The 14,327-nt window shown below is 34.8% G+C and overlaps 1 protein-coding gene across 5 annotated transcripts in view; it reads right to left on the reverse strand.

The window, feature by feature from the left end:
- The window catches only part of ATR (ATR serine/threonine kinase), a 126,981-nt gene that overhangs the window by 41,204 nt on the left and 71,450 nt on the right, over window positions 1–14,327 (reverse strand). For all 5 annotated transcript variants that reach the window (XM_036242270.1, XM_036242272.1, XM_036242271.1 and 2 more), the window contains exons 25-30: window positions 13,486–13,606; window positions 11,579–11,716; window positions 8,957–9,167; window positions 4,790–4,968; window positions 2,058–2,222; window positions 697–788 (exon numbers count right to left, since the gene is read on the reverse strand). In XM_036242270.1, the coding sequence (XP_036098163.1) occupies window positions 697–788; window positions 2,058–2,222; window positions 4,790–4,968; window positions 8,957–9,167; window positions 11,579–11,716; window positions 13,486–13,606 (906 nt within the window). The remainder of the gene's footprint in view (window positions 1–696; window positions 789–2,057; window positions 2,223–4,789; window positions 4,969–8,956; window positions 9,168–11,578; window positions 11,717–13,485; window positions 13,607–14,327) is intronic.

A 14,327-nucleotide genomic window follows, 5' to 3' on the forward strand; every position in this document is an offset into this window, starting at 1 on the left:
TCAATAAAGGAAAAAAATAAAAAATAAATAAAAACAGTGGCCTGTGTACTCTTTGGTCAACTAAGATCCCATTTCTTTGGAACAGATCTCACTGCCCAGAAAAGTCAGTTGGGGTATGGTAAACACAGTAAGGAACAAGGGCAGAACCAACTTCCATAGTTATGTGCCAAACCTGAACTGTGTGACCTTCATCTTTGCTACACATAAGTGCTATTGTTTTGTTTAGCATTATTTGGTTTGCTATAATAAACTCATTTTCTTTAGGAAAGGAAGGCTGCTTTCATTTTTATCAGTCCTTCAAGGGAAAATCAACCCACACAGTGTAGAGTGATATTCCACACTTCAGTTACAAAGGTTCCCTCCCCAGCACAGAAAATAACTGATGCTGAAAATGTAGGAGAGTTTAGATACCCTTTAGAAGTGCCTATATAAGCCTCACCAGGAGTTAGTAAATTCTGGAAGGTTCCTTTAAGCAGATGTAATTCAAGGATGACTCTTTGGACAAAAGATAAGCTGTTAAGTGCTAGATCAATTTATGAGAAAGAAGGGGAAAAAAAGGTTTTTTTGTACTTAATGCATGAAAACACAAACAAGATTTCATTACTTTAGTAAACATTATGTCAATCCAATACATTAATTTAAAAATTCCCCATTAATCTACAACAACAGAAAATCATTCTTTTAAAAAAATATTACCTGTTAGCATGCACTCCATTCACCTGAGTGATAACAGTAGATAGCTGACCAAGACCTAACATGGACTTCACTACACCATGATAATGAATGATCTAAAAATTTAAAATAACAATGTGACTTCAAATATATTTTGGGAACCAAAAACAGTTTAATATTTATATTTTAAAAATACCATTTACCTCACTGAGCCTATGCACCTTGGTTTAGCAGTCAACTTGCTTGGTATATGGCAGAGCTTCCTACCAATGTCATACACACATCTGAATATTTTTTTAAAATACAGACAACGTCTAAAAACCCAGAGTAAATGTATTTATTATTTTTTCCAGATATGACCTAATTTTTAGTTTATATCAAGTATAAAAATGACAAGTAGTCCGGCTGGTGTGGCTCAGTGGTTGAGCATCAACCCATGTACCAACAGGTTGCCGGTTTGATTCCCAGTCAGGACACATGCCCGGGTTGTGGGCCAAATCCCCAGTGAGGGGCATGCAGGAGGCAGCCAATAGATGTTCTCTCTCATCAATGTTTTTTCTCTCTCTCTCCCTCTCACTTTCTCTCTCTGTAAAATCAATAAAGGAAAAAAAAATAACAAGTACACTTTACTATTTTATTTAAAGATTTGTCATATTGTCAGATAAAAAATGAAAATTCAAGGTCACAGTATTATTCATATAGATTTAGGCTTTAGTAACAAAACAGTTAAATAGGATTATGCAGTATTCTTTAAAACGGAAAACAAGATTGTGGGAAAAAAAAACCCTATGCATTGAGCTTCTGAGAAAATGAGCATGTCAGGTATGACAAAAAGCAATACTCCAAGATTACAGATATTTTAAGCCAAGATTATAAATCAACAATTCTAAACCCCTCTCCTGTCCCAATAAAATAAAATATGAAACATACCCCATACCCCCATGGATAACTGTAGTTCACTGATTCTAAGGTAACATTTCAAAGATTCACAGATGCTGGTAGAGAACATGTGAACTATGAAGACGTTTCTTAGACTAGAGAATCACTATTATTATTAAAAACTGGTGCATGTCTTACACTTTTAAAAGCAAACTAAAATTATATAAATTTTAGAATAATTTAACAGTTTAATGTAAATATACTCTGCAATAAAATCTCATTCATTTGGGGGATACCACGGTCACAGAAATTTGGCATTGGAAGGGATCTTTGAGATCAAGCGCAAATCTCTAATTTTATCAATCAGAAAACTCAAACTCAGACATGATTAAATCATTTCCAGACACTGGGACACTTAGTAGAGAAACTAAGTAGTGAAACTAAGTTTTCCAGAGTTCCTAGTATAGTGCTGTTTTCATTTTGTTGCCTTTCATGTATCATCTTACCTGGTCTGGTTCTAGCTGAATAGCCCTGTCATAACAAGCAGTGGCATCCCTCAGTAAGCCGATGCTCTCATGCTCAAGGATCTGTTCTTTTAGAGATGGTTCTGCTCTTCGGATTGCACTGACCCCAGCCACTCCATCTGGTTCATGCATAGCGGCATATAATTTCTTTGTTCAACCATTGAAAACAATCAAATGAGAGGAAAAAATACAACTGAAAATAAAACTATAAAACCACCAGTTTATATGAAAAGGGCATATGAGAATTATTTCTTAAAACAGAAATATGTTTTTGTTTTTCAAGGCAGACTCACAATAAAATTACAATTTTATTCCCCAGCATTTTGATTACCATAACATTCATTCCACTTAAATACACACCTATATTAGTAACTGTTATTGATAACAAGATCTGTAAAGAATCTCAAGTTTCTGAACTCTCTTTAAACCTAATTTAAAATAATTCTGTTCAGTATAGTTTATAAGTATTCTATTGCATTTTAGAACAGAAAATTTAAATAAGCACTTTAATATGTTGGTATTTAGATGCCTTCAAGAAACCCAAGACATCAAATCTGAGTTCAAAGGAGATATTCAGACTGAAGATAAAAATTTAGGAGTGCCCTGGCCAGTTTTGCTCAGTGGTTAGGGCATTGGCCTGCATACCAAAGGGTCGCAGTTTTGATTCCAGCCAAGGGGACATACCTCAGTTGCAGTTCACCCCAGCCAGGTCGTGCAAGAGGCAGCCAATCGACGTGTCTCTCTCACATTGATGTCCTCCTAGCCCCCTTCTGAAGATATTTGAAAAAATATCTTTGGGTGTGGATTAAAAAAAAAAATTTAGGAGCAATTAGCATGAAGATAGCAGGAGAAAGGATTGCATGATTTAGGAAATTAAGAGAGAGAGAGAAGAAAAGAGGGGGAGGGAAGGAGACTAGAATATTTATAAATGAAGAAGAACTAGCAAATGAAACTGAGAGCAGAAACTAGAGTAGTTTGAAAAAACCCAGAGAATGTGGTATCCCAGGAGTTGTGTGAAAAAATTAAATGTCTAATTTAGAAAGGAGTCAGTCAAATGTTGATGTGAAATTAAGAAAAGAGAACTGGGAAACACTGATTGAATTTGGTAACATGAGCCTACTGATTTTCTTAGCAATAGTGTCAGTGGAGTGGAGAAAGAAATTTTGTTGGAATGGGCAAAGAGTGAGTGGGAAGTAAAGAAGGGAAGATAGACAATTCTTTTAAAAACTGGCTGTGAAGCCCTGGCTGGTGCTTCTCAGTGGTCAGTGTTGGCCCATGCACCAAAGGGAGGCAGGTCAATTCCAGGCCTCTTTCTCTCCCCTCCCTCCTTTCCACTCTCTCTAAAAATCAATGGAAAAAAATATGGTCGAAATGAGGATAAACAAAAAACAAACCAAAAACTGACAGTGAAGGGAAATCGCATCTGTAGGAATGCTTAAGATCAAGGGAATTAAAAAAATTTAAATAGGAGATACTAGAGCATGTCTATATACTTTACTCTGGTTGAGAAAGAGAAATTAACAATACTAGAGAAAGCAGGAATATCTGAAGGAGTGAAATCCTTGAAACTGAGAATACACTTAGGACTGAATTTTGACAGGAAGGGAATCCTTCCTTAGGAACAGAAGAGAAGAGAAGAAAAGGATATGGTCAAAAGCCAATGTGTTTTCAGATCTGGCAGACATTAGATTTTTCTTAAAGAACAATGAAGCAAGAACATCAATTGAGAGTAAGTGAAATGGAAGGTAAGAAATGAAGAGAAGGTAAGAAATAGTTATACTGAAGAATGAGAAATAAGTTTACTAGAGGAACATTTGGAAAAACTGAAAGCAGTATTACAGTCTGGCTTATAGTTTAGATTATGAATTTAAAAGCAGTTAAAAACTGGGGGCCAGGAGGAAGGAGCCGGGAACATATGGCTGTCAGTCGTTGCAGACATCTCCCATGGCCTCGCATTCTGTCACCTGGGCCTTGGTTCTGAGTCCCACATCCACCTGTTGCGGAACTTGCCTAGGGGACTAGTGAGACCCTAACGCATCATGGGCGAGATGAGGGGCTAAGCCGAGGTCAGGGGTGGGAGGCCCTGGTCCATGCCCCACCCCCCACTTCCCCTAACCCCTCGTGCAGGTCTAGCCTGAGGGGGCGGGCGGAGTACGGCCCACATTTCTCACAACAATAGTAATGACCTGCTTGCCTTAAATTATAGTCCTTTCAACTCCTTCCTCCATTACTACCATATGCATTTAGCTAAAATGCCATTCTGACTAAAGCACTTCCCTGGTTCAAATCCTCTAAGAATCCTGGGCAACTTAGAAGTTATCTGAATCTCTCTTTCCTCTGCCATTCCATATACACATTCTTTCCCAAATCCATAGGGATGCCTCTGCTTGGAATGTCTTGCCTCCTTTTACCTATCATTCATCTTTAGATATCATCTTTAAGAAGCCCTTATTGACCCCTTACTCACCCACTCCCGTCTCTCACCACATCCTACACAGAAGATGAGTTAAATGTCCTTCCTCAGGGCATATCTATGTCTCTGTACTCAAGATATTACATTGAGTTATTGTTTCTCTCTCCCCACTAATCTGTAAGCTTCTAAAATATTTACAAATATCTAGTTCCTAGCACAGCATCTAAAACACTCGATAAAATGAACAGTATAGACATAATAGACTAGCAATATTATTAAATTCACTATATGAATGTCAAACCTGTAAAAATCCAAGATGCTCTTGAATGTCTTGCTTCTTTTCTGTAATAAATGATTCAAAGTGCATTACAGCCCGTGTGTATGCTTTAGAGCGAAAAGAAGCTACTGCCAGAGTATCCTGAGGTATGAGGTCTAGAAAACGAGTTACACTCTGATAGTCTTCATAATCCACAGTAGATACTAGATTATAAAAAGATAATTAAAGACTTAGAAAATAAAATTTTAAAAGTGTTCATTTTAATTTCAATTATTTTATTTTAAATTCAATTTATTCCACTAACAAAATTATCAAAATTCATTAGGATATCATATTTAGAATGTAACTATCAACAAGACGATTACTCAAAGAATTCTTGCTTCAACTTCATCATTATTACCTACCTTACCCAGTCATTTAACTTATTTGAGCTTCCATTTCCTCATAAATAAAAGGGAAGTATTAATATCTATCCTGCCTTCCTTACAATGCTGTGGTGAGGATTAAGTATAAAAGTATACCAAATGTAGAAAACATAAAAACACAGTACAAAAATATGAAGATGAGTTATTTATTACCGATAAATCTAAAAACACTGGTAGAGTATAACTATTGATAGAAAAAACCAGAAATACTAAAATAACCTTTTAAATTAAATTTAATTTAATTTTTATTTTTTTAAAGGATATTTTTATTGATTTAATAGAGAAGGAGAGAGAGAAACAATGATCAGCTGCAGGCCCCCTAACTGGAGATTGAGCCACCAACCCAAGGCATATGCCCTGATCGAGAAATGAACCAGTGACCTCTTGGTGCACAGGACAATGCTCAACCAACAGAGCCACATTTGCCAGAGCAAAATAACCTTTTTAATTTTAAAATTTAGAATTCTTTGTTAACAATCTGTTTTTTGTTTGTTTGTTTTTCTGTGCTGCCATAAATACAATATCAGCTGTTACAATGGAAACTGAAAGTACAAGTGCCTTTGAAGTAAAATCACAAGTATTTTAAAAGAGTACTTTATTTTCAAGAGTCTAAGAAAATACATAAATTGGAAACTTCTAAATGGGGGCAGTTCCGTTTGTAAATTCTTATTTAAAACATATTAATTTTTTAAAATGTTTTGATATTTCTAGAGATCGAAGAAAGGAGAAGAGAGAGAAACATGGATGAGAGAGAAACATCAATCAGCCGCTTATTGCAGTCCCCCTCTTGGGGATCCAGCCGCAATGTGAGCATGTGCCCTGCCTAGGAATCCAACCAGTGACCTCTTGGTGTATGAGACGATGCTCAATCCACTGAGCCACACTGGCCAGGCTAAAACATATTAATTTTAATAATGATTCATAATAGTATATAGAAAACAGGAAATAGAAATAAATTTCTCCAAAATTTAAAAAATCAAGATAGTAAATTTTAAAAAATTATATTTAAACTAAGTCTCTTACTTCCATCAAAATTTGTATATCATTTCAAATTATAAGAAATGTTATGGATATTATACTTTTGAACCATTATAAATATTATCCTTAAAATTTAGAATTTTCATTACAATGTTAGTAGAAATGGTGATAACAGAGTTTGTGCTTGGTTTTATTTTCGCATGCAGAAACAGGAACAAACATTTAAGTGTTAAACTAATGAAAAATATATTAGCCACATTCCAGAGAAAAACATTCCCCCAAATACATAATTATTGACAGTTCAAAAAATTTTAGAAAAATAAACTATTGTGCTTAACAACTAGAATGTATGTGTTTTCACAGGTACAGGAACAGGAACGAGATTCTTGGAAATTGAGCACTACATAAGTGAAGACCTCTTTAAGAGCTGTTAGTCAACTTTTTCCATTAGCCTCAAAGCCTGGGGGGGGAAACATGTAATGTCCATTAAAATGGCTGAGGTATAAAGAAGCAGACAGATTATATACTTCATCTACTTGCAACAAGAATAAAAAAAGGTTCAAATATATTAAGTATCCATTACTGTCTTAATAACATAATTCTCCTCATCAAATTCTTATATCATAGGGGCGGGCAGGTATCATTTCTAGCTCTAGTAAGATTCCCTTTTTGGTCACCTTAGTGGGAGTTGTAATATTACAAGGGGAAAAAAAAGCACAATAGCTGGCATAGCAAGGTGTAGTGTAGTAACATGTATTAAGCATATGTGAAGAGCTGCTGGATACCAAACAGTAACAGAGACAGGAAAACAAAAATGATAAAATGAATGAAGTGAAGAAAAAAAGCCATGCAATTAAAATCTCCTTTGAAATTTAAAACTTCAATGTGAAAAAGATTGCAAAGAGTACAGTAAAACCTTGATATAATGGACTAATTCAGGCAAGGGGGTGTCCATTAAAGTCGAAAGTTCGTTATATAATAAAGTAGGTTTTCCAAATGTGAATGTTAAAAAATTGACAAATTAGTTTGCCTGTTTTTACTTATGTGGACACAGTTTTGTAATTAAAATTTAAGTATGTATGAAATGTTAAATTTTACAGAAAAGCTTTCTATATAGATTATAGTAATTTTAAATTTATACTGAATAGGTCTAGTAAATGAGTACATTCAGCAGTCATCACAAGTGAACAAATGCACATGGCTGGGGTGTGGCTTAGCACACATGGGAACATCAGGCAGCAGGAGGTAAAATTGCTGCAGAAAGTCATGCCACATGACAAAAGAACCAATTACTGTGCTCCATGCGGTATGATCATATGCTAATTATTCACAAAAAACTGTTATGAGCTGTGACTTTTATATTTAAATACGTAGACAATAGTTGTAGATATGTAATATTTTTTTTACATTGGTGAAATTACTATAGTGTTTTTTTCCCAACACATGGCCTATTTGCTAACATTTGTTAGAAAATTACAATGAGCCCAGCTGGTGTGGCTCAGGGGACTGAGTGTCATACCATGGACTGAGAGGTCCTGGTTCGATTCCCAGTCAAGGCACATGCCCAGGTTGAGGGCTCAATCCCCAGTAGGGCGTGTGCAGGAGGCAGTCCGTGGTACCAAAAATAAATAAATAAATACATAAATAAAATTAAAATTTAAAAACAACAACAGTGAATTAATAACAAAAAATAACCTGCTGATTTAATTATAAGCAAATCTTGGTTAAAAGAATTTTTTTTAATTTAATTTTTTTCCCCATTTATTTTCAGACAAAGTGGGGGCAGGGGAGAGAGAGAGAGAAACATTGATATGAGAGAGACACACCAACTGGTTGCCATCCGCACATTCCGGACAAGGGCCGGGGTTTGAACTGCAACCGAGGTATGTACCCTTAACCAGAATCAAACCCACAACTCTTTGGTCCACGGGTTCAGGCTCAAACCACTGAGCCAAACTGGCCAGGGCAGTTAAAAGCATTTTAAAATTAACAGGGTGTTAATATTAACATGACATATAGACCAGAAATTTGTCCATTAAATCTGAAGTCTATTAAATTGAGGTCTGCAAAATCAAGGGTTTACTGTATTTCACAAGTAAAAAAGGATACAGAGCACTTCAGCATATGTACATGTATACACACGCATAGTACAGTGAGGCGATATGAAGTAAATGAGTTAACAGTGAGGAGTGGGTTAATGACAATATTAACGTGGCATTTATTTCATACTTTACAATTTATATATATATTATCTTATTTAATCCTCAATCTACTAAGAGAGAGAATATTAATACTATTTTATACAAAGAAAAATTAGGTATGCGTCTTACCTAAGGAAATGAGACTGAGAACTTAAAAGAGAGGTTTTCTAACTATAAATTCACTACTTTTTCTCAGTGAAAGGCCATGTTATAAAAAAAAGGTATGGCCCTGGCCGGTTTGGCTCAGCGGTTAGAGCATTGGCCTGCGGTCTGGAGAGACCCGGGTTCGGTTCCCGCTAAGGGCACGTACTTCGGTTGCAGTTTGTCCCCGGCCCTGGTCGGTCGTGTGGGTGGCAGCCACTCGATGTGTCCCTTTCACGTCGATGTTTCTTTCTCTCTCTCTCTCCCTCCCACTCTATCTGTACAAAAATTGCAAAAATGTCCTCGGGTGAGGATAAAAAAAAAAAAAAAAGGTATGTAAAAAAATATGTCTTTTAAAAGCTAATGCTTAAAGTATAGAATGGATACAGAAAGGAACTAATTTGTTAATAATTAAGATTAAAAAATAAACAGAAGTTATGACTTACCCACTGAGTCTACCTTATCTCTGTTTGATTTGCTTTGTAGAAATTTCTCAGCATTCAGTGCCTGAAATTTGTGCCTTGACCATTGCGCGAGATGGTCAATCATGGAGAACACAGTCTGTGTACTAAGTTGACACAGATCAGATGCACTGTATTGGGTACTTATGGTATGCTGATCATCATGCTTTAGAACTGCCATAATTTCTGCATAAACCTGAGAAGAAATCATTTTATAATTATTAATGTGTCTACATAACATCATTTTATTACTATCCAATATATAAAACTAACCATTCTAAGGCAACAATTTTCAAAAGAAAAACACCCACTGTGGGATTAATAATAAATTATCTTTCTTATCTATAGTTAAGCCAATAAAAGATTAACTTAAAAAGAAAATCTACCGTAAAAGAGTAATAAATGTCAATACACAAATATTTTTAAATTCTTCTAGATCAGCAGTTTTTAACTGGTGTGCTCCAAGAATTTTTAAAACATACAATACCTGACTATTTAGTCAGGAGCACTGGACTCTTTTCCCTTAGAATGTAAAATAAAAAAATGACAATAGCCACCTTGGCCTGTTTGGCTCAATGGTTAGAGCATCAGCCTGCAGAACAAGGGGTGTGAGTTTAATCCTGTCCCTGGTCGGGCTGGTGAGGGAGGCATCCAATCCATGTTTCTCTCCCACATGAATGTTTTTCTCTCTCTCTCCCCCCCTTCTATTCTATCTGGAAATTAATGAAAAAAATATCCTCGAGTGAGAACTAAAAAAAAGAATGACAACAGCCAACACAACAATATCCATCTGGCATGAATGAATCAAAATTACACATCTTTTTTTGTCAGATTGGCACAAAATATATTTTTTGGTGTGTGGCAGATCTTTAGAAATTAGTTTATGTATGCCATGAGATAAAAAAAGGTTGAAAATCACTGTTCTAGATTAGTCAATAAGTTATAATGAAACTATTTATTAATTAGTAGCAAAAAAACACTTGAAACAATTATCTCACATTATCCACAAAATCAATTTCAGAGTAATTGAAGGGCTAAAGGTAAAATCAAAAGGATTTTTTAAAAATGTAGGAAATAGCCCTGGCCAGTTTGGCTCAGCGGTTAGAGCGTTGGCCCACGGACCAGAGAGTCCCGGGTTCGGTTCCAGCTAAGGGCCATGTACCTTGGATGCAGTTTGTCCCCAGCCCCGGTTGGGGTCGTGTGGGTGGCAACCACTCGATGTGTCTCTCTCACATCGATATTTCTCTCTCTCTTCCCCCCTCTCTCCCTCCTGCTCTATCTGAAGATAAATGCAAAAATGTCCTTGGGTGAGGATAAAAAAAAAAAGAGAGAGGCTTAAAATTCAAAAGTTGTAAGAGATTGATAAATTTGGCATTTATATTTTAAATCTCTCCATGGTAAAAGATATAAACAAAGGTTAAAAAGAAAACCACTAACTGGAGAAGATATTTGTAAGATATAACTGGCACAAATTGGTATCCAGAAAATATACAGAACTCCTACCAATTAATTAAAAAGGACAACCACATACCCCCCAAATAAGTAACAGATATGAACAGATAATTTATAGAAAAGTAATCCAAATGGCCAATGAACATAACTACTGGGAATAATAAAAACGCAAATTAAAACAATAAAATATCCTTTTTTTACCTATCATGTTGCCTAAAATTAAAAATTTTAAAATATCAAGTACTGGCAAATGTATGGGAAATGGATAGACTTGTGAACTGCTGGGAGGACTATAAATTAGTGTGAACACAGCAGTTTCTAATAAAATTTTAAATGTGCATAGTATATAACCCAACAGTTCTACTTTTTGAAACATGCATACACAAACACTTCCACAAGTTAGAATTGCCATGATGTTCACCATGGCATTGTTTATAAAAGCAAAACATTGAAAATAATCATTATTATTATGGTAAAAGCTAATTAAATAAATTATGGTACAACTATAAAATGAAATTATGAAACACTAATAAAACCAAAGATGGCACATTGTCTCAATTAATTAATTAATTGAAGAAAACAAGTTGCAGAACAATACCTACAATAGAATACTATCATAAAAAACAAAACAGAATCAACTGCATTAAAAAAATGGTCTGGAAAAATATACATCAAATTAATAACAGTAATGACCTCAGAGGAAATGGGACTAGAATGGTAGACAAAGAGTACACTTTATTTGTATAATTCGAATTTTTACATTAAGAACATAGATATATGCTACTATGCTATTGACAAGAGTCATTTCAAAGTGTTAATAAGTATGTGGTTAAAAATTTAAACTTATAAAATCAATAATAAAATAGTCTCCTTCCCTACCCTAATTCACAGTACCCTTCCCCAGGAAAAACCACTATCAATAGTTTCTTATGTATCCCTCTAAAAGTTCTGTGTATATTTGGGCATATATAATACATACTTCCCACTTTTCTGCACTAAGTATTACATAATTTTTAGATAAATAAATGTTGTAAATCTATAGACATGTACATACATAGATAGCATTAATCTACATTTCCTACCAATATGTAGCCTTTCTAATACATTGAACAAATGTTTGCATAAACAGAACCCAAGTAAAATGATATCTCTCACCTCTTGCTGATCTTCTTGATTACAACCCAACAAAACATACACTAAAATATGTGGAAGAAGATAGATGGTCACCTTGAAATCATGCTTCATCATAATGCTACAGCATGTGAAGATTTTACTGGCAAGTTCATGCCGAACCTGTAAACTCAATGGTTGAGGGAGTGAGTAGTTTTATACATTGTATCATACTGATCAATGTCAAAAACATGAGAGATTATTTACTATTGAAGAGAGGGTATTCTCTAACAGAGAGGCCTATGCACTCAAGTAGGGAAGATTTCAGATCACTACCTCTCTTGTAACTCTAAACACCCCCATGTACCTAAACTACTGTGATCCCTATAGGCAATATAGCTATGGGCTGCCAACTACCTCAGCATAAATGGTCTTCACTCCTTACAGTTCATTTTTTAATGCATCATGTTTTGTTACATATTAACTTCCCTAATTACAGTATATTTTATTTAGCTAACATTAAATTTAGAGCATTAATTCCCTTAGCACATAGAAGAGTAAAGTAACCAAAAAGCATGTTCTGGGCCAGCACATTAAACATCCAGTTAATTCCCTGGCTGTTTTGGCTCAGCAGTTAGAGCATCGGCCGGTGGACTGAGGGGTCAAGGGTTCAATTCCAGTCAAGGGCATGTACCTGGGTTGCAGGTTTGATCCTCAGCCCCAGTCAGGATCCTATGGGAGGCAGCCAATCAATGTGTCTCTCTCACATTGATCTCTCTCTCTCTTCTCCCACCCAATCCCTCCTTTCCACTCTCTCTGAAAACCAAAGGAAAAATATCCTCTGGTGAGGATTAACAAAAAATATATAGGAAAATAATATACGGTTAGCATTTTAATAAGTAATAAACAGTGATTAGCTAAAGGGAAAAAAATAAATAGAAAATTAAATTACTTGGGATTAGAGTCCAATTTTATTACAGTTGGCCCTTGTTTATTGCGGTTAATCAGTTCCAGACTACCGCGATAAATGAATTTCCACGAAGTAGGATTCTTTATGTATATACAGTCATCCCTCACCACCTCGTGCTTCGACTTTCGCAGCTTCACTCGAAGTGCAAAGTGGCAAGGGATGACTGTAATATGACCTAACCTTAGATTTATCTGCATTATTTTTCTTATAAAATTTTAAAGGCTTTCCTTCTTCAAATATAAATGCTTCAGTTAAAAATAAAATTTAAAATTATTCCAGAACTGGAATTGTGCTCTACATTTTACACACCATATTTTCAGTATGTTAATTTTGAAATATGAGAAAAACTTTCTTAAAATTACCAAATATAAATTATAATATTTTTAAACACTAACAGAAATATGAATTTTTAAAAATGAATGGATGTTGAATATGCTTTAAACCTTTTCTTGAAATACAGAGTACCTTTTTGTCTGCAAGCATATAAAAATTTCACACTAGAAGAACATCAGAAATATACCTCCATTTTCCCATAAAATTTCATCTTTTAAAAAATTTTTATTTTTATTTTGGAGCAAGTTCAAAATAAATGATGGAGCATCTTCTTTTAGAAGTAACCATTAAAGGGTAATACACCTTTCTATTAAATAATCTTTTTATTATGTAATAAACTCTGATAAAGCAGTAACTTCCTTTTAAACAGTATTTTACAACTTAAAATGAACAAACATAATGTAATAAATGTGTTACAAACACATTAAGATCATAGGAATTTGATAAAACAATTATCTTCTTACTCAGAAACTGTTACTGGTAGCAATAGAGAAACTGTTACTCTTTTATTAGTAAATATTTTCTACAAAAATTTCTACCATTATCAGCACAAATATTTCAATGCCTTCTGTGTGTGTTATGTATTCAGACATATGTTCTCATTTCCTTTAGAATTTTCAGGTAACAATTCTTAACAGAATTCTCTTACCTTTGTTATAAGATAACCTGCCCAAGATGCTGACCATTCTGCAAAGTTATTACCCAATTTACTTAAGTAAATTGGCTTCTTTACTACAGACCAATCTGTTGACTTCTGAGAACTCTTGTATCTGTAATTTTTAAAATTTGTGAGTTAAAAAAATATGTAATTATATATCCATCTATTAAGATCTTTAGTAAAAACAAGTTTAAGAAACTATCAACTCTTTCACTGACTATACCACTACTGCTCTGCCCTTACTGAAATCTAGTGTCCTATATCCTATTTCTATTGATTTGAGAGAGAGGAAGAGAACAGGGGGGACAGAAACACTGATTTGTTGTTCCACTTATTCATGTATTCATTGGTTGATTCTTGTATGTGCCCTGACCAGTAATTGAAAGTGCAACCTAGGTGTATTGGGATGACGCTCTAACCAGCTGAGCTACCCAGCCAGTGCTTTCCTATATCCTTCTTAATAGTGGGGTGGGAAGTCATTCTTAAAACATGCCAAATATTTCAAAGGATTTCAGTCTGCCTCCTCTTCCCCAATACTCCTTTCAGATCTTTTGAACTCCCTTCTTATCTTCTGCAAGAAAAATCTTTTCCCGGGTATACTATTCACTTCTCTACTCTCCATTAAGGGCATCTACAAATTCATTGATAACTTTAGTACATTGCTCAGTGTTTTCTTTCTTCCCCAAGTCTTATCATCCTGAGTGAATTCAATGTCCGGCTGGATATCTAATCAAACTTGAAACTTCTCAAAGACTTTCTCTTCCACTTCTTTATAAGGACTCCCTTGCTAATACAAAGAAACTTTGTTAGTTCTAAAATGAACTATTTAAACA

The sequence above is a fragment of the Molossus molossus genome, unplaced genomic scaffold (genome assembly GCF_014108415.1).
Source record: "Molossus molossus isolate mMolMol1 unplaced genomic scaffold, mMolMol1.p scaffold_m16_p_5, whole genome shotgun sequence".
Lineage (NCBI taxonomy): Eukaryota > Metazoa > Chordata > Mammalia > Chiroptera > Molossidae > Molossus > Molossus molossus.